Source organism: Triplophysa rosa, linkage group LG15, assembly GCF_024868665.1.
Source record: "Triplophysa rosa linkage group LG15, Trosa_1v2, whole genome shotgun sequence".
NCBI classification, from domain to species: domain Eukaryota; kingdom Metazoa; phylum Chordata; class Actinopteri; order Cypriniformes; family Nemacheilidae; genus Triplophysa; species Triplophysa rosa.
This window is the reverse complement of record NC_079904.1, coordinates 19426636-19446741: the sequence shown is the minus strand read 5'-3', so window position 1 is coordinate 19446741 and position 20106 is coordinate 19426636. Positions and strand designations below refer to the sequence as shown.

General features: G+C 40.0%; 1 protein-coding gene across 5 annotated transcripts in view; it reads right to left on the bottom strand.

Moving 5' to 3' along the window:
- Positions 1 to 20106, bottom strand: part of kcnk5b (potassium channel, subfamily K, member 5b) — a 42008-nt gene that overhangs the window by 3280 nt on the left and 18622 nt on the right. The window contains exons 1-2 of one of the 5 annotated variants that reach the window (XM_057352486.1): positions 6106 to 9511; positions 5591 to 6021 (exon numbers count right to left, since the gene is read on the bottom strand). The exons of 3 other annotated variants lie outside the window; for them this stretch is intronic. In XM_057352486.1, coding sequence (XP_057208469.1) covers positions 5591 to 5869 — 279 coding nt within the window. In that variant the 5' untranslated portion in view covers positions 5870 to 6021; positions 6106 to 9511. Of the gene's footprint in view, positions 1 to 5590; positions 6022 to 6105; positions 9512 to 13361; positions 19841 to 20106 lie in introns of those variants that run through there. One more of the 5 variants, XR_008964391.1, reaches the window with a different exon arrangement.

The window sequence follows — 20106 nt, the reverse complement described above, 5'->3', positions numbered from 1 at the left end:
ATTTAGCAAAGTGCCGTAAAATAGTTGGACACTTCAAGCACAGTCCCGCAAACACTGCAGAGCTTAAAGCTCTGCAAGTCTCGCATGGACTAACAGAGGAGTCTCTCGTGCAGGATGTAACGACGCGCTGGAATTCGACTCTTGAAATGATAAGGCGGCTTCAATGCAATAAAGATCCACTGAATGCAGTGCTAGCACAGCAGAAGCATAAGTTAGCCATGCTAACCTTTTTGACAGACTGGCGAAGCTGGAAGCAGTGCTGGAACCATGCAAGTAATGTGATTTTTTTTCGATTCAATTTTACTAATAAAATAAAGTAGTTTATAAGTCGTCTAAACATAATGTAATATACCCTGATTAGATACCATTTGAATGTAAACTGTAGTCTCATTTTGTCAATTGTGTGTCTGTACTGTAGGTACATCACTGAGCTCCTAGGTGGAGAAAAGTATGTATCCTGCTCTGCGGTGCTACCTGCGCTGTGCCAACTCTTGCATACAATGGAAGTCTCTGGTGTTGACCCTGCCTACATAGTGCGCTTCAAGGGTGCATTCACAAAGGACCTCAACAGGCGAAGGGAGACCTAGCAACAGCTCTAGGTGCTTGCACAAAGCAGAGAGGGGAGAGGTGTGGCAAAAGCTGAATATGATGCTGAAGCATGGAGAACCTGCTCCACAGACCTATGGAGAAGAAGTAGAACCAGAGCCACCAAAGAAGAAGATGGCCCTCCTAGTGGTGGGATCAGAGTCAGAGTCTGATGATGAGGCACTGTTCACAGATACATGTCTAGAGAGGTACAAGGCAGAGCCCTGTATCAGCATAGACACGTGTCCACTGCAGTGGTGGTCAGCACATTCAGGTTCCCATGGTAAGCTGGCCCATATTGCAAAACGGTATTTGGCTACACCTGCCTCAACAGTGTGAGAGACTGTTCTCTTTGGCAGGCCACATTGTGCAGAAGAAGAGGTCAGCTCTGTCATCTGAAAATGTTAATAAGCTAGTCTCTCTTAGCAACTGGCTGAAACAACAGACTGTATGATTGGTTGGCAGGAGGAATGTTGCATAGATGCACAATGTAGAGACTGTTCATTTTGTCTCTTTACAGAAATTTCATTTCTAAAATAGGCCAATAATATAATTGTTGACTGTTGAGATAATTATACTGGAGGATCTGTTTCCTTAAGCTAGTTTGTTATGCATTTCATTTTCTTTATTATTAGATCAAGAATGTAGATACTGTTCATTTGGTCTCTTTGCAAACATTTAATTTCTAAAATAGGATTATAATAGAAATGTAAATTGTTGAGATTAATTAAACTGTAGAATCTGTTTCCTTAAACTAGTTTGTCATGCATTTCTTTATTTCAACACATTTACAGGTAAATCCTGGTATTTTAAATTTCCGATTAATCATGATTAATCACAGTCCATGACTATGATTAACTCGATAAAATGTTTTAATCGATTGACAGCACTAATAAAAATAAAGAATGTTTCGTTCATTCTTAATACCCGCACCCAGGGCCTAAAATTAACACTCACCAACGCCGATTTTTACTCACATTTGAGGCTTGGCGAGTGTTAATTTTAGGCCCTGGGTGCGGGTATTAAGAATGAACAAAACATTCTTTATTTTTATTAGTGCTGTATACAGTATGTAACAGTGTCAATCACCACTTGGCGGGTAAAATTTAGATTACTTATTACAATAGAATGTAGTGAGAACGACAGTTTTTATTGAGATTCGCTATTTCTGACGTTAGCGAATCAAATGATCTTTCCCGAGGACGAGATCGAATCTAATAATAGAGGGTATGCATATGTTGTCACCTTCCCATGAGAACCCGCCGGAACGTGCCCGCTTGAGTGGTTAAACACTCGGCAAAATGAATAGTTAGTTACAATATGAGGAAACGCAATACCGCGCAACATTTGAGTGTCCAAGAACACCTGATTCCATTGTAAGTCATGGGTAGTCGTAGGGATCACCGGTGACTTGACCAGCTGCTTGTAATTTCAACAAATAACTGCGTGTTTGCATTTCTTAATGTGTGTCTTGCGCTCCTCCACCTTCCGTTTGAGGATGCCCAACAGATGCTCAATAGGGTTTAGGTCTGGAGATATGCTTAGCCAGTCCATCCTTTACCCTCAGCTTCTTTTGGGGTCGTTATCATGTTGGAATACTGCCGGCTTTTTTACGGCCAGCAAACCCGCCTGACCTGAACCTCATAGAGAATCTATGGGGTATTGTCAAGGGGAAGATGAGAAACACCAGACCCAACAATGCAGATGACCTGAAGGCCGCTATCAAAGCAACCTGGGCTTCCATTACACCTGAGCAGTGCCACAGGCAGATTGCCTCCACGCCACGCCACATTGATGCAGTAATTCATGTAAAAGGAGGCCCAACCAAATATTGAGTGCATAGAAATGAACATACTTTTCAGAAGCCTGACATTTCTGTTTAAAATATCCCCTTTTTATTGATCTTATGTAATATTCTAATTTTTTGAGACACTGAATTTTGGGTTTTCATTATCTGTAAGCCATAATCATCAAAATTTCAAGAAATAAAGGCTTGAAATATTTCACTCTACGTGTAATGAATCTATATAATATATGGGTTTCACTTTATGAAATGAGTGACAAAAAATATTGACCTTTTTCACGATATTCAAATTTTTTTAGATGTACCTGTATATATGTATATATATATATATATATATATATACTGTATATATATTAGGGGTTGCACGACTACTGATTTTTGCTAGTCGGTTTCTTATCAAAACAATACTCGAATTACTCGACTACTCGTGGGGTATACCACCGTAAATGAAAAGACATATATAGTTCGTGTCAACAAGAGTTTATTAAACACCATAGCCTAATGCAACAATTTCAAAATATACGTGAATTGAAAAAACACTATAATTGTAACATGACATATATTAATTATATTTGTAAAGTACAGAAAGTAACAGCTACGCAATATTGTAATCTTAAACATCGTATTTTTTGCAAATACTGTATATGAGCATGCATACTGTATTTATAAAACTAATTAAAACATTAGTAAAACAGTTAAAACATGAATAAATTTCGTTTCATATTTAACAAGTTTCTAACAGTACTAACAAGATCAAAAATAATCTTACTTCAACCAGTTCGAAAAAGACAAAACGTAGCCTAGTTATTGTCAACACGCGTTAACGAATTCATATGCAACAATTATGTAACATGCATGAATTGTAAAAACATTATAATTATTCTAACATATAAAATATATGTAACATACAGAAAGAGCAATTAGAAGCATTGCAATCTTAACATTTACGTCGTATTTCCAAATTACGTATATGTGCATACTATGGTGGTTTTTCTAGACATATTATTGACTTTTCTTATATTCTAAATATATTACTGAGTTTTCTTATATAAAATAGCTTTCTTATATAAAGAATACATTTAAAAGAAGTTATAGAGTTCATATACTTCTCTGATTGTAACAAGGGCTATGGGCCTCATGTATGAGTTTGAACACTTGAACACCTGCGTACACACCAAATATCTTATCAAACTACGACAGGAACTGCACGTACACCACACACACTTTTGTAGAGAAGTTTAATTAAGAACGCTGGGTTGTTTATCATTATCACACTAAACCATGAGTTCATTTTTAATAAAACCGAGGTTAAATCATGTATGGTCCGAAAGCCCCCGGAAAGGTGTCAAGATAAAGAGCACATGATATACGTATGTGTTATTGCACATGATATACGTATGTGTTATTGCACATGATATACGTATGTGTTATTGAGACGTCCGAAAGCCCCCGGAAAGGTGTCAAGATAAAGAACACATGATATACGTATGTGTTATTGAGAGCGCTCCCTACAATTAAATCTTAATATGGTAGGCCGGAGATCTTAATATGGTAGGCCGGAAATATAACTGTAGCAAGTGCAGGATGAAATATAACTGTAACGAGGCATAAGGGGATGGACTAATAAATATAAGTGATGTCATGTAAAAACTGGTTGGTAGAAGATGAGGTCAGGTAAAACCTGATTGGTTTGAACTGTGATAACAACTTGAGAACAATGTATAAAAGATGGAGTCAGACATGTATTCGTTGGGCATCTACAGATGAACTCTGTGTGTCTCACTTTGCTTGCTCGAGCAAATAAAGATTGAAACCTCTGGAAACCTGGCTCTCTGGTCTTCGTGATTCTTTCAACATTGGCTGACCGACTTTTCGCCACAACAATACATACTCACTGAATTCATAAAACTAATTAAAACATTAGTAAAACAGTTAAAGGTACAGTGCGGGATGTTTTGTATGATCTATTAACAGAAATGCAATATAACATACAAAACTGTGTCTTTAGATGTGTATAAAAACCTTATGTAATGAAAAGTTATGTTTTTATTACCTTAGAATAAACCAGTTGTATCTACATAGGGAGCGGGCCTATCTACATCGAATTTGTTATGTTGCGCAGCCATGTTTTGTACATTAAGCTCTAACGGACAAACAGCTCTACAGAGCGCGTTTCGTATATGTTGGTCTTCGTGTGTGTTTTTAGACGCAGCTTGCGTCATCACTGAGTTGAAGACGCACAAAGTAGTAAGTCGTAGTACTGAGAGGAGGAGGAGTTGTCTTCGTCCAGCTGAAGCAATTGATTGTTCTGTCTTAGAAGTTTTGATAAAATGGAGGACCATGCGTATTGTGCACAAGCGCCGACAGAGCGTGAATCTCCGTCGTCAAAGAAGCGCAAACGTGATGCTGCCAGACGAATTAGAGACAAACGGCGGCAGAAATCCAGGATAAACATCGGTGTTTCTATTACCAGATGGAAGGCACTGTTGATAGACAAATGTTTTCAAGGCGACGCCGAAGTTGCCTGTTTTCTGCTAGACTGGTAAGATAATTCAACATTTTCAATGTTTCCACTTTTTCAATGTTTACCAAACAACTGTTTTGTTGAAACGGTAACGTTAGCATTTTATACAAATGGCCATATAACCTCCGAATACAAATGTTTTTCCGTCCCTGCGGTACGTACTCCGGTTGTTCCTGACTTTACAAAGGGGGAGACAAACGTCTACTAACTTACACCTAACTGCCTATGTCGCTGTCAGATCAAACGCTTTGAACAGCGTTGCTATTTATGATTTTAAAGCTAACTTTAGTTACTTCACTACTCTCAGCGTGTACTAGATAGCACGCAAGAAATATATCTAATTATAGAATTGTAACAGTAACTTTTGCAATAGAATACATGTTAAATGATTAATTACGTTAATATATTGCCTTACATGCTTGTATCACTACTATCCGCTGTCTCAGTAGACGACATCTTTTTTTACTGTTGCGGCCTCCGTCGTAATTCGAAAGGGAGAGGTGGGCAAATGACTCAGAGATTCGTTGCAAAACTATAATACAAAGCTAGTGGCCGCTGATTTTCAAGAACTGCGCCTTTAAAACATGAGTACATTTCATTTAATAAGTTTCCAACAGTAATAACAATAACAAATTGAATCTTACTTTAACCGGTTAGAATGTGTGAAATAGACTAACATAAGTCATCGCCATCATTGTTTTCGTCCTCTTGCCACACACAGTCTTTGATCGAGCTCTTGGATCATTGGTTTGCCTTAAGAAATATAAGCGCATCGACATGACAGGGATGTAGGCTTGATCTTTGCCTCGTGACGGTGTTACCAGTGGCAGGGACAGCAAGATATGATTTAGCCAGCTTGGATAGCCTAGGAAGCCGGTGTTCATTACATGCCCACCATTCAAGAGGATTACCCATGGTGGGAATGTCCCGCTTCTGAAAATAATCTTGAACCTCATCTTCACGGGTAGTTGGCCGCTTTGATGTAGGATTGCGGCTTTTGTAGTGACATCCAAAGAGCTCCTCGAGGTCAGCCTCGAGCCTTAGTTTTTTAGGCACAATGGGCAACGCGCACTGGTTGCCACATCGCAGTCGGCACCCTCCTGTTCACCTGTTGTGACAGTGAGATATTCATAAAAACGGAACATGAGGAGTTTAAAAATCAAATAACGTCGTCTATGGATTATTAACTCACCTGAAGCTTCTGAATGCTCTGTCTCGTTGTCATGCAATAAATCGGAGAGATGGGCTTTGGCTTCCTCTCTGGTTTTCTCTGGTAGAAACAGCAAACTCTTAAACCGTGGATCCAACATGCACGCGCTAATAGATTTAGCGACTGTATCAGAATCCAGTTTAAACCGCATCACCAGCTGTTTCCGAACACTCTCTTTGAACGCCTGAGTGGCTGCGAGATCACCCACGCTGGGCCGTAGTGTGTTTTCTGTCAGATTGAGAAGTACGGGATATAGAAATGACAGGCCGACATGCAGCTCCCCACACATGATTGTTGTCGCCTTAGCCAGCGGCCTCAGTATGGGAAGCAGCTGTTCAATCAGATCCCAACAAGATGACTTGATTGCCAGAGATTTCCGATACTGGACATTAGTTACCGTCTCGTCAGCAATTACAGCTTACACTGGGATTCTCTGCTCGTAAAGCCGATCCAACATAACGAACGTGGAGTTCCATCTAGTAGCACAATCATTTTGGAGTTTCCCCCCTCTGATGGAAAGTTGCTCCTGACGTCCTTTCAAAGCGCGGGTTGCCACTGAAGAATGACGAAAGTGACTGACGACACACGTCTCGCAGAGTCTATGGTCTTCGAGACAACAGGTAAATCCAAACCTGCCTTTATTGCAAGTTGCAATGTGTGTCCGCTGCAACCAAGGTGATAGGGCAGTGCCTCATAGATTTCCATGGCCAAGTTCATGTTGCTCGCGTTGTCATGAACTAAGCAAAATACGCGCAACTCCCACTCATTAGTGGTTTCTGTGAGCTTCTGTGCAATGTTGACCGCAGTGTGTCTCCCTGGCATGATAGTGGTTCCTAACACCCTTGATTTCAAGTCCCATAGTTCATTAATGTAGTGAGCCGTTATTGTTATATATGGATCCATGGTGCAAGAAGTCCAGAGATCAGTAGTGAGGGAGACGTTCTTTCCTTTCATTTCTGACGCGATGTCCGCTTTCAGGGAGTCATGTTTGTGGCCAATTATTTTCCACAGTGTAGCATTTGATGGGACTGTGTAACTGGGTTCAAAAAGTTGATAATTCCCCTGAATCCCTCTCCTGAAACTGCAGACAGTGGCCTTATATCCTTTACTATAAAATCCACAAGCAAATCTGTTATTACCTGTCTTCTCCTCTCTGGAATCGGGCGTTTGCAGAATTCACCTATGCTCGTTTGCTTCTTGGACGTGGTGTTCGCCTGACTAACATTTGGCTTTGTGGTTGGGTGTTTCGATCGCAGATGTGTACTGCTGTTATACTTTAATGTAGTCTTACAGAGTTGGCAAATTACGTTATTTTTGTCATCCTTGACAAAGTACTTTCACACATCTGATGTGTTGTGCCGGTTGGAGATGTTCGCCATTTTTTAAAGTTAATTTATTCTTCTTTAGAGTTTATTGGCGGTTGGCAAAGAGACTTAAGGTGCATTACCGCCACCTACTGGACTGGATTGTGGATCATGGTCTTTGCATTCGCAGAACAAAAACAAAACAATGAATTAATTTCTGGTTAATACACGCGCGAGTAGTCGATTGGCTTCTACAGCGGCAACTAGTGGTTGAAGTAGTCGACTACTCGACTAGTCTATGCAAGTCCTAATATATATATATATAAAATTTAAAGTATATTACTATTATCCTAAGATGAAACATACATTTTGTCAAAACAGAGAGAGGGAAACTGGTGATTTTTGTGACCGTGTAATTTCAGCTGTTCCTATCTTTTTTCTTATATTTAGGATAAATTTTAGAACAAACGTTTTAGTGAATCATGATTTGTTTGTGAAAACGTTCATATGCCGGCATACGCATGCTTAGTGAATGAGACCAATTGTCCAGTCTTCCCCAAACTTGATAAGAGTCAGGCCCTGAAAGACATATTAAATATGTCAATATTAACCGTACAGTATTGGGCCACAAACTGGCAGCAGGAAATCTGGTCGTGTTAACAAATTACAGTTTTTCTATAATGTAACTTCCTATATGCACATTGTCCACCATTCGCTGTTCCTGAGGACAAAATGTGGTGGTGGTACTTGTGCGAGGCCCCGATCATCGCTGCTTGCAGCTTTAATTCTTATTATTATTATTCTTTAACATTTTTTGGCTTTTTGGGGCCCTTAACGTGCTCAAAAACTCTTAAAACAGAGGCTTGGACCTGGGCGTGGCACAGGGCTCTACGGCGCCACCTGGAACGCAAGTCAAAAATCTTGCTGCATATCTCATACATACTTGCACGTATATATATGAAACTCGGTACACACGTCGATCTCATCAAGCCAAACAACTTCCGCATGTTATGTGCTCTGCCCCACATGAAGTGAGCTATTTACATTTCTTTGATTTCAAAGTGCATGCTTTGAAATTTGCGATACTCCTCCTAGGATTTTCACCCGGCTGCCACCTTACTTGGTTCACATATTCTCAAGACATTGAGGATGCAAAATTGCAAAGGGATTTTTGATATCTTGAATGGTTTGGCCATAGCGAGGCAACAAAATTATGGCGAGAGATGAGAAACAGGAAGTGTATTATAACTTCTTCATACATTGTCTGATTTTTATAAAAATTCTGCAGTTTGTACGTTGTATGAGGCTGATTACATAGATGTGACTATTAAGAGTCGACATTTTATCACCACCAACTGGCAGCAGGAATTGTGTCATTTATTAAAAGCTTTGAAATCACCCTATTGTTTTACCTGATTTGCTTCACACGTCACCTGCATAATGTCAAAACACGACAGATGTGAAACTGAGAAAGGCATTCTTGATAACTTAAATACTGTTGTCATGGCAACGTGTCAAACTTGAATATTCTTTTCAGGGGTTTCTAAAGCATTTAATATGCTTATAATTACACATAAAAATCTACACACACATCAGAATTAATGATATTTAGACACTGGCAAAAGCGTGGAGCAAGCGCTCTATAGCGCCACCTTTTGACAAAAGTGGTGGGTTAATTTTTCCTACAGTCACCAACTCCGTACATACTGTATATTATTCTCATCAAGCCGGACAACTTTCTACTCTACATTCATTAGCTACGATCAACAGGGAGACTGATATTTTGGTTTGAAAGTGGCTTTTTGGTCAAATCGAGCCGTGAATTAATGAATATTTCTCCTAGGAGAATCATGCAATTGACACCAAACTTTATCAACCTGATGCCAAAATACTGAAGATGCTAAGCTGCAAATTGATTTTAGATATCTTGAAAGGTGTTTCCATGGTGATTTTTTAAAGCAACAGTAAGAAGGCTAGAATTCTAAGGTTATCTACCAGATGGCGTAAAGACAGTAATTATTAATCCTAATCCCCTTTCTGCTATTTGCAATAGTTAGATTGACAAACAAACAAATACATAGAAAAAGTTAACATGTACTGTACTGGTAATATAGATTATAAGCATTATTTCACAAATGCTTATAGATCATTAAAACTATCTGAAATGCTTATAGGGCATTCAATGTTTTGATAACACTTTACAATAATGTCTCATTTTTAACATTAGTTAATGCATTAACTAACAATGAACAATTTACTTTTACAGTATTTATTACTATTATTTATTAGTTAATAAAAATGTTTATGTCAGTTCTTGGTACAGTAACTAATACAAATTAACCATAAATTTTATTTAAAATTGGAACATTATTGTTATTACATTTCATTGTTTTACTTTCATGTGAAATAATAAATGTATTATGGTATTAAAAAATTACTTGTATTTTTAAAATAATGCTTTATGTCTAATGTAAAAATATGCACATTATTACAAATAAATAAAAACGAAGAAAACCAAATGTTTTGGTTTTGCTACTGATAATTGTGTTTGTAAGTATAATTACATGCTATTATAAGTTATTACATTTGGATGTATATTTAGACTTTATCAGACTACTTTTGGTCACGGTTTAAATTTTACTTTATTTTTCAATGTTGTTAAATCTTCTGGCTCAACTACCTGGTAAACAGTCTCACTAATCTCACTCTACCTCTGTTTGTGCGTGTTTCATACTTTTGATGTTATAGTGTAACATTAGTGTATCTCTTAAAACCAGACTGCCATAGGCAAATGTAAATGCATGTGCCCGCTGTGCACCATTTTCCTGATGCAACTGGGGTTGCAATTGCGCTGATGGCTTGGGCCCATCATCGCTGATTGCAGCTATATTATTCTGCTGCTTCTTCGCCCATAGTACCATACATGGAAAAGTTGTGAAATTTGGCACACACATAGAGGAGAGTCTGAATTGTTACCATGGCAAATATGGACTCTCTACCCCAAACTCCATAGCGCAACCAACAGTCCAAACTTCCACATACGTTTTTACCTATAGCCTTTGAACCGTGCATCCTAGAAAATGTCGATTCGAATGCACTATATGACGTCATTATCCGTCATGAAAAGTTTCCCGCCATTTTTAATTTTTTGAAAAACCTACGTTTTACCATTCTCGTATAGCGTCTACGAATGTGATGAGTACGCTAAAATGGATTTTGATTAGGTCGTCGCAATCTTGACCTAAGGTAACATACACAGTTTTAGCACAGCGCCCCTTACTGGTCAAGAGATATAATTACATTTATTAAAATGCTTATAACATGAACAAGTCAACATAATGATATTCAATTCACATTAGTATATTTGTTGGCTCAAGCAGAGTTGTTTGATATCAGAGTTGTCATATTCCGGCATACTTCCTGTCCGCCATATTGAATTATACAAAATTGGTCAGATTTGCATGAAATTTGGTACGTCTCATCTTGAGACAGTACTGACAAAAGTACAAAAAGATGTTTGATTGATCGAATGGTTCTCGTATACAGCGTCAATTAATTCTAAGGCGAGCTTGCCAAAGGGTCATGTGGCTGTATCTTCGCGACACTTTTGTGTATTGACAAGGTATGCATCATCACTCGCACATCTTGTCTGCCTCACACAAATTTGGTTACTGCGCCACCTAGTGGTCAAAAGTTATAAGCCATTTTCTTTGTTCTAACTGCCTTTCCCTGTGTTATAAAACTTGATTTTCAAAATGTGATCATCTGACATATTTTCTCGGTATGCCATTGTGGGCGTTGCCCATTCAAAAATTTGTCGTAAAATGCAGTATTTTACAAACGCAATGGCAAATCTCTACGAAACTTGGTATGGTTCATCAAGGTCATGTTCTGAGAGGACCTGTAAAGTTACAGGCCAGTGCCCCCTAGTGGTCATCTGACATGCAAAATATTTCCTTTTGGGCCGTTATTGGGCTTGGTTTCTTATTTATATATTTGTATTATATTGCATTTTGAATGTAACAGGGCAATGGAATGTACTAAATGGGTTTAGTTTTTACAGATAATACTGTATGCAATTTCAGCAATATAAATGTAGATTTTTCTAAAAAGGAAACAAATTAGTTGTTCATTTTAAGAGACCTGTCTTATTTTCTCTTCTATGTTTAGTATTGCTCTTTAAAAAGAAAAGGACCTTATTTTCAGAATACTTGATTAATCGATTGAATTATTTGGTAGAATACTCGATTGCTAAAATAATTGATAGCTACAGCCCTACTCCAAGGGCTCTGCCCTTCAAAGGGAGTAGGGCATAGGAATGATCACTTACATGTGGAATTTTTTGTCCATGGAATAAAGTCTATAAACATGGAACAATCGCTTCTCAGTCTCTGGTGAACATTTATGTATTGTAAGATCATAAACCCTCGACACCTTCAGAGTTTTCATACGTTTTGGAAAGAACTTCATCCTTTGCTTTACCGATGTAAAGTTGGTTCGAAGTTTGACATTTGTCAGAGATTCAGTCTCTGAAAAAATCACTAGTTCTTTAATGACTTGGCACAATGACAAGAGACAAACTGTCTTCTAATTGTTTTAAATCTGCCTTAAGTTATTGTAACTGATAGACCTTAAAATAGACTACAAATTAGGATAGGGACCATCTACAAAGCACAACACGAAGAGCAAAAAACAGTGGTTCTCAAACTGTGCTACACGTACCACTAGTGGTACTTGAAGAGACCCATGGTGGTACGTGACACGACAAGAAATGAAAAACTAAATTAATTTCGTGTTTTAAATACAATGTCAAATGTTTAATATATGATCAATATAGAATACATCTCATATAGTTTGTGCAATTTTAATACAGTTGTATTCATTTTCATTTATTTATCATTGGTCGATGTAACTCAGGCGTGACAGGCAGCTCAAACACAGAGCGGGAGCAGACGGGCGCTTGTGTGTCTCTCTCTCTCTCTTCCGATGAGCTGCGTGCAGATTAAGCTTCTTATGTATTTCTGAGCTTGAACCGCTGTTTAAAGCTGTTGTTACTGCTGTAAAGCGCAAATTCAACAGGAGTCTTCATCTACTCGAGGTTAATTCAATGAAGCGCGTGTTGTGATTTAGTTTTGACGCACCGCATTGACGAGCTGCTGCAGTAAAGTGTATGTCTGTTTGTTATATACAGCTGTTCTCTTGACGCTTAAGTATACGTATATTTATATTTACATTTATTCATTTTGGCAGATGCTTTTATCCAAAGCGACTTACAAGTAGGAGAGCATATAAACATATTGTCAACAAGCTAAACAGTACCATTAGTTTACAAGGCCATGCTACTAGGAGGATTAAAGCAGGAGTAATGGAGAGAATGAACAACAATAAAAAAATTAGACACAAGGCAAAGACAGTTATTGGTTGGTCAAATAAATGTGGAACAGATATGTTTTGAGCTGTTTTTTGAAAGTTGTGAAGGATGCTGCAGTTCGGGTGGAGGCTGGCAGTTCATTCCACCACAGGGTGACCGAATGAGTAAAGGTTTTTGGAGCCTCACTGTGATGGAACAACCAGGCGTCGCTCATTTTCAGGGAGGAGAAGTAGACCTGGAGCAGTGAGTTAAGGTAAAGGGGCAAATTTGCCGTTATCGTTCTGAAGGCCAGTGTCAGCGATTTAAACTTTATGCAGGCTGCAACTGGTAGCCAGTGAAGTGAAACCAAGAGGGGTGTTACATGGGTTATTTTAGGCTGATTGAAAACTAGACGTGCAGCTGCATTCTGGATCATTTGCAAGGGCTTGACTGCATTGGTTGGAAGGCCGGCCAGTAGAGAATTGCAGTAGTCCAGTCTTGATATGACCAGAGCTTGGACTAGCAGCTGAGAGGCATGCTCCGACAGGAACGGCCTGATTTTGATGATGTTGTAGAGCATATACCTGCAAGTTTGTGTGGTTGCTGCGATGTGAAAGGTGAATTTCAGCTGATCGTCGAACATCACCCCCAGGTTCTTCGCAGACATGGTTGGTGTTATAGTTGAGAATCCGAGCTCAATGGTAAGGTGGTGTACAATTGAAGGGTGGGCCAGTATAACCAGGAGTTCTGTCTTGGAGAGGTTGATTTGTAGGTGATGCTCTTTCATCCAAGAAGAGATGTCCAGAAGGCAGTCAGAGACACGGGCAGAGATGGTGGGGTCATCTGGCTGAAAAGAGAAATAAAGCGTATCATTTGCATAGAAATGGTACGAGAACCCTTGTACCTTAATAGTTGGACCCAGGGAGGTGGTATATATAGAAAAGAAGAGAGGTGCAATAACTAAACCCTGAGGAACTCCAGTTGTCAGCTGGTGAGATCTGGATGTCTCACCTCTCCAGGATACCTTAAAGGATCTGCCTGTGAGAAAAGAGTCAAACCAGTTCCAGTGCAGTTCCAGAGATGCCCAGTTTGGAGAGAGTGGACAGCAGGATCTGGTGGTACACAGTGTCAAATGCAGCAGAGAGATCAAGCAGAATAAGGACACATGACAAGGATTTAACAGGAGAGCGGTCTCCATAGAATGTCCTTTCTTGAAGCCGGATTGTTGACTGTCCAGAATGTTGTGCTGTGAGAGATAGGCAGAGAGTTGGTTAAATACAACCCTTTCGAGGGCCTTGGAAAGGAAAGGCAGGAGTGAGATTGGTCTGTAGTCGCTGACCGCTGAGGGGTCGTGTGTCGGTTTTTTGAGTACATGTGTTACCAGGGCTTGTTTAAATGAAGTGGGGACAGTACCAGTTGTGATGGAGGTATTTATAATGTGTGCGAGTTGAGGCAGTAGAGACAGAGAGATAGCCCGTAGGAGGTGGGAAGGGATCGGGTCAAGGGGGCAGGTAGTAGGCCGAGTGGAAAGGAGAATTTTGGAGACAACACTCTCCCATAGGGGAGAGAAAGAAGGGAGTTAAGTATAGCAAGGGGTAAGAGAGAGAGAGATCAGGGATGCGTTGAGCAGGGAATTGCCTGCTGATGGTCTCCACTTTATCAATGAAGAATTTGGCATCAGAAGTCAGCGAGGTATTGGTGGGAGGTGAAGGGGGACAGAGAAAAGAGGAGAATGTTGACGCAGGTTAGATGCAGTTTGGGTTTTGTTTTGAAAGTACTTGGTTTTGGCTGCAGACATATCAGTAGCAAATGAGTTAAGATGTTGATACTTGGAGAGATTAGCAGGGTCCCTTGACTTGCACCACTTCCTCTCTGCAGCCCTTAGCTTGGTCCGATGGTTGCAAAGAGTCTCAGAAAGCCAGGGGCAAGAGGGTGTAGCAAGTGCAGGCCTAGAGGTAAGAGGGCAGACACTGTCAAGACAGGATGTTAAGGTTGTACAGAGACTATCAGTAGCTTCCTCAATGTTGAGAGATGAGTAAAGGCTTGTCGTGTGTAGGGAGGAATACACCATGGATGAAAAGCAGATGGGAGAGAGGTAACAAAGATTATGACAGAAAGAAACAGGGTTAGGGGTGGGAGGTGAGATTGCAGGGAGTGTTACAGTGAACTTTATAAAGAAATGGTGAGAGACATGCAGGGGAGTAACTAGAATATTATTAGCGGTGCAGTTACGAGTCAGAACAAGATCGAGCTGTTGTCCTCTGTGGGTGGGAGGGGTGCCCTGTGAAGGTCAAACGAGGAGAGGAGACCTAAGAGGCTTCTTGTGCTGCTTGGTATGTCTAGGTGGATGTTGAAGTCACCTAGCATTACCAGTGGAGTGCCATCTTCAGGGATAAAGGACAGCAGCGTGTCAAGCTCTTCTACGAAGTTTCCCAGTTGACCTCGAGGGCAACAGATGACAACACAATGTATTTTTGATGGATAAGTGATGGTGATTGCATGGTATTCGAATGAGGAGTTGCTGCAAGGAAAAGACAGAGGAGTTAATTTCCAGGTGTTGGAAACAAGTAAACCTGTTCCAGTGTGAGTGAAGTTGAAGTAGGTGGAGAGGGCCGATGGAGTAGAAGTGTTCTCTACAGATCCAGAACATTAAGATTACAGTAGACTGACTGGCAAAGGCCGGGATGAAGTCTGCCTTGTTGACAGATGACTGGCAGTTCCAGAGCCCTACAGCCAGACAAGCTAGTGCAGAGTAACCGAAGATGGTGCTGAGGTCTCCGCTGTGTACGTTTGTAAGTGCGTCCACTGTGGACGGTCTGAATGTACTGGAAACACACGTTAGTGGCAAAAAAATAAAAACAGGCAGTAGGAAATATTCTTTTCACATTGTCTGTCTTTAATATAGGTTTGTAGTCTTTCTGAAGGTCCCCACTAAGTTAATAATTCCCCCATAAAAGTAATTTACAGAGCCCTGTTTACTGTGCACTACAGAAAAGTGTTTTGTGTCCACTACTACCGATGACTAACTTGAAAAACATGGAAAAAACATTATTTAGTTTGAAAACAGCTGGTAAGTAAAAAAAGTGTTTGTATTATTAATAATACATTAGAATTGGAGGATGAAGTGTAAAGATATGACAGATGGAGGAAGGATAGGTTCAGATATATGGTGTTTGTGAATGGAATCATATTGCCTGGACAGAGCATCTGCTTTGCTGTTCTTGCTGCCTGGTCTGTACGTTACGGTGAATTGGAAATGACTGAAGAACAATGACCACCTGGCTTGGCATGGATTTAAACGTTTAGCACTCTTCGTGTATTCTAGGTTCTTGTGATTTGTGATAACTTGGAATGGGTGGGTGGCTCCCTCTAGCCAGTGTCTCCATACTTCCATGGCAACCTTCACCGAGAGTAGTTCCTTGTTTCCTACATCATAATTTTGCTCTGCCATGGTTAATTTTCTTGAGTAGAAGGTGCAGGGATGCAATTTTCCTGGTTGGTCATGTCTTTGGGACAGTACTGCTCCAACTCCACAATCAGAAGCATCTACTTCGATGATAAATGGTAGATTCGGATCTGGGTGTTTCAGAATGGGGGCAGTTGTGAACCTCTCCTTGAGAGTGATGAATGCATTGTTGGCCTCCATAGTCCATCTTAGTTTCGAAGGTTTCCTTTTCAGTAGAGAGGTGAGAGAAGAAGCCACAGTGCTGTAATTGTGAATGAACCGTCTGTAGAAGTTTGTGAAACCTAGGAATCTTTGTAATTCTTTCACTGTTGACGGTTGAGGCCTTTCTGTGACAGCACAGATTTTGTCGTTATTCATCTTAACTCCTTGGTAACTTATTTGGTAGCCCAGGAACGAGGTTTGTCTAACATGAAACTCACATTTTTCTGCCTTTACGTAAAGTTGATTTTCTAGGAGATGTGAAAGAATGGTTCTGACATGCTTGAAATGTTCAGCTTCAGTCTTGGAGCATATGAGTATATCATCAATGTAGGCTACTACAAATTGGTTGAGTAGATCTTTCAAAATTTCATTGATGAATGATTGGAATATGGCTGGGGCATTGGCTAGTCCGTAGGGCATGACTTGGTATTCGTAGTGACCTTGGGTAGTGATAAAAGCTGTTTTCCATTGATCACTTTCCTTAATTCTAATCAGATTATATGCACTTCTTAAGTCTAGTTTAGTGTAGATCGTGGCTTCTCGTAACTGTTCGAGGGCTGAAGGAACTAAGGGCAGTGGGTAACAATATTTCACAGTGACGTTGTTGAGTATTCTGTAATCAATACATGGTCGAAGTCCTCTGTCCTTTTTCTCAACAAAAAATCCCATGACCGGTGTGGTGGTAATTGTGTGGCTTTGGTTTTACTGAACACTTCAGAGAGGTCGTTGTAACAGGTGGGAATGTTCATGGTAGTGTTGGTCCTTGGGCTTTCTATACTCGTGGATAGACATGGTTTTGGGATTGTGGGAAAACAGTTCTTTAGGCAGAAAGAGGACCAATGTGTGAGTTCACCATGATGCCAAGAGATGTCAGGGTCATGAGCAGAGAGCCAGGGAAAACCTAGGATGATCTCCTGCTTGGGTGAGTCTACAATGTATAGTGTGATAGACTCTTGATGTAGCAGTCCTACTTTGAAACAGTGTTAATTTCTTTGACGAAAACTATGACGAAAAGTATTCGTTAACAACATGTTTTCACAATAATGAACAATAATGGAATAATATTCAATTCAATTTTATTTTATATAGCGCTTTTCACAATGTGCATTGTTCCAAAGCAGCTTTACAGGAGCAAATAAGAAAAACACAGAAAGGTAAAACACAGCACAGTGCATGGTGTTTATAGACCAAGCAAGATCATTATAATAAATAATATCTAATAAATAAATGAATAAATAAATAAATGCAGTCTCCCGGTGAGCAAGCCAACACTGCACTGCTCTGCTGTGGCGAGGAACCCAAACTCCAATGCTGAATAATGGAGAAATAAAAACCTCGGGAGAAACCAGGCTCAGCCGGGAGGGCCAGATCTCCTCTGACGTGTCATAGCTGCACTCAGTGACCCCGACCAAAGCCACCGAGCAACGTCCACGAAGAACAGGGAGAGCCCACGAGTCGCGACCCAGGAAGCCCCACCCGCCGAAACCGTGCAGGTCCAACCCGGTCCCATTCCGTGATCAACAACAGACAACAGAGGGACAACCAACGAAAAGCAGTAATGGCATAATTAACTTTATTCCTCTGTTGTCCGACATCGACCACAAAACAAGACCAACCAGACCAGACCCACACAGTCCCAACAAATGAAACGCCCCGAACCACAATAATATTAATTATCATTATAGTTTGTATATAATAACAAATAATAAATATTCTCAAATAAAGTAAACGGTGCAATAGCAGAATAATGAAATCATAAAATGAAATCAGACAAATCAAACAAAAGGAGTAGACTGCCTGAGACTTCACACAAGATAGCGTTGCCCGAGCAAAGGGGGGAAGTCGGGCAGAGATGAGACAGGAGAAGTGTTAGACACTTTAAGACAAATTGACCTCTAGTGTTAGTAGACGGTAATGTGTCTTCTGCCGGACTTCCGGTTCCACATTCTATGTGGAATCACACTTACATTAACGCACATTTGCAATGGCGACAAGTGTAATTTGATCGCAGTTCTAATGGCTCATGTCAGTTTACCTGAACACGGGTACATGGCTTTTCAACGTACACATACTACACTATAACTGACTAACGGGATTTCTTCGCCATCCTGAAAGTTATTTGCCGAACGTAACATAAAAAAAAAAACACTTGATCAAGATTTTTATCACACTCCCCTTTAAACGGTCGTCATCTACTGTTTAACTATACAATATACAGTAAAGTACATATACAGTACACAGTATCCTTTCGCCTCGTCTACTCAAGAGAAAACGAGAAAGCACGCATTAGTTAGCTAGTCTAATGGTTAAACTTCGGGAAGCGGTGTGTCTTAGATGAAAACATTGGAACACGCAATGCTTCAAAATCTAATTTACACATAATTCGGCCGTTCACGAACTAGGGAGGAAATTCGCTCCACTATTTCTTTCGCGCTAACAAGAGGATTTCTTCGCTCAGATTGGGGCGGTCAAACGATATCGGGACTCTCTATAAAAGATTTCTTCATTTTATAGGGTCACATTAAATTGCAGGTAACTTAACCATCATTAACAGTACCTTGGGCTTTTCCTAAATAGGTCACAGAGGCTTGTTTCGGCACAGTAACTTAAGGGAGCGAGTCTCGCTCTACCTTCTTCGCGCTAAAAGAGGATTTCTTCGCTCAATTTAGGGCGGTTAAATAATACCGGGACTCTCTATAAAAGATTTCTTCGTTTTATAGGGTCACATTAAATTGCAGTTAACTTGACCATCATTAACAGTACCTTGGGCTTTTCCTAAATAGGTCACAGAGGCTTGTTACGGCGCAGTAACTTAAGGGAGCGAGTCTCGCTCTACCTTCTCGCTAAAAGAGGATTTCTTCGCTCAATTTAGGCCGGTTAAATAATAGTATAGTGCGCTATAAAGAGATTTCTTTGTCTTTATATTGTCACTAAATCTTTGACAGAGGCTGAGGTTTTCTCTGCGAGAAGCTCAAGAGTCTGCCAAGGATATGTGGGTGGGTCCACACCTTCATTCATACATAAAGTGCCATTTAAGAGAGTATTCGGTTTCAATAAACATCCATAAAAACACACATGAATAGTCACTGAGTTCTGCTTACAAAACGAGTTTTAAAACTGCGCCCGCATTCCCTCCACCAATTATGTAGCGGTTTTAGCTAACGTTATTATATTGATGAGCAAAGCTCACCAAATATGGTTCTCCACCAGATCTTTCAAGATCATATCCATGAAATGAGTTATTTAAAACATCAATTTCAGTCAAGGAATTAGTTTAGTTTAGTTTAGTGATCAAATATACATATTTTACGGTCTCTGATTAGTAATATAAAGCATAACAATACTTGTATGCATTCGTCCAGCAAATGCCTCAATGATATTATATACTTTACATTATCTCATGGCCATAAGTAACGTGACTTTTACGAAAAAGGATTAGAGCAAATGTGGTAGCGTAAATCGAACACAGTAAAGGGATCAAGTCTTGAGCGTGAATACAGAGGCGGAGGGAGAAGAGAGAGAGAGACGAGAGAGAGAGAGAGAGAGGAGAGAGAGAGAGAGAGAGAGAGAGACAGATGAGAGGAGAGAGATAAAATGGAGAGGGGAATGGCAGCAAATCATCTTTAACAAAGAGGCACAGACTTAACGCAGCTATTCTACAA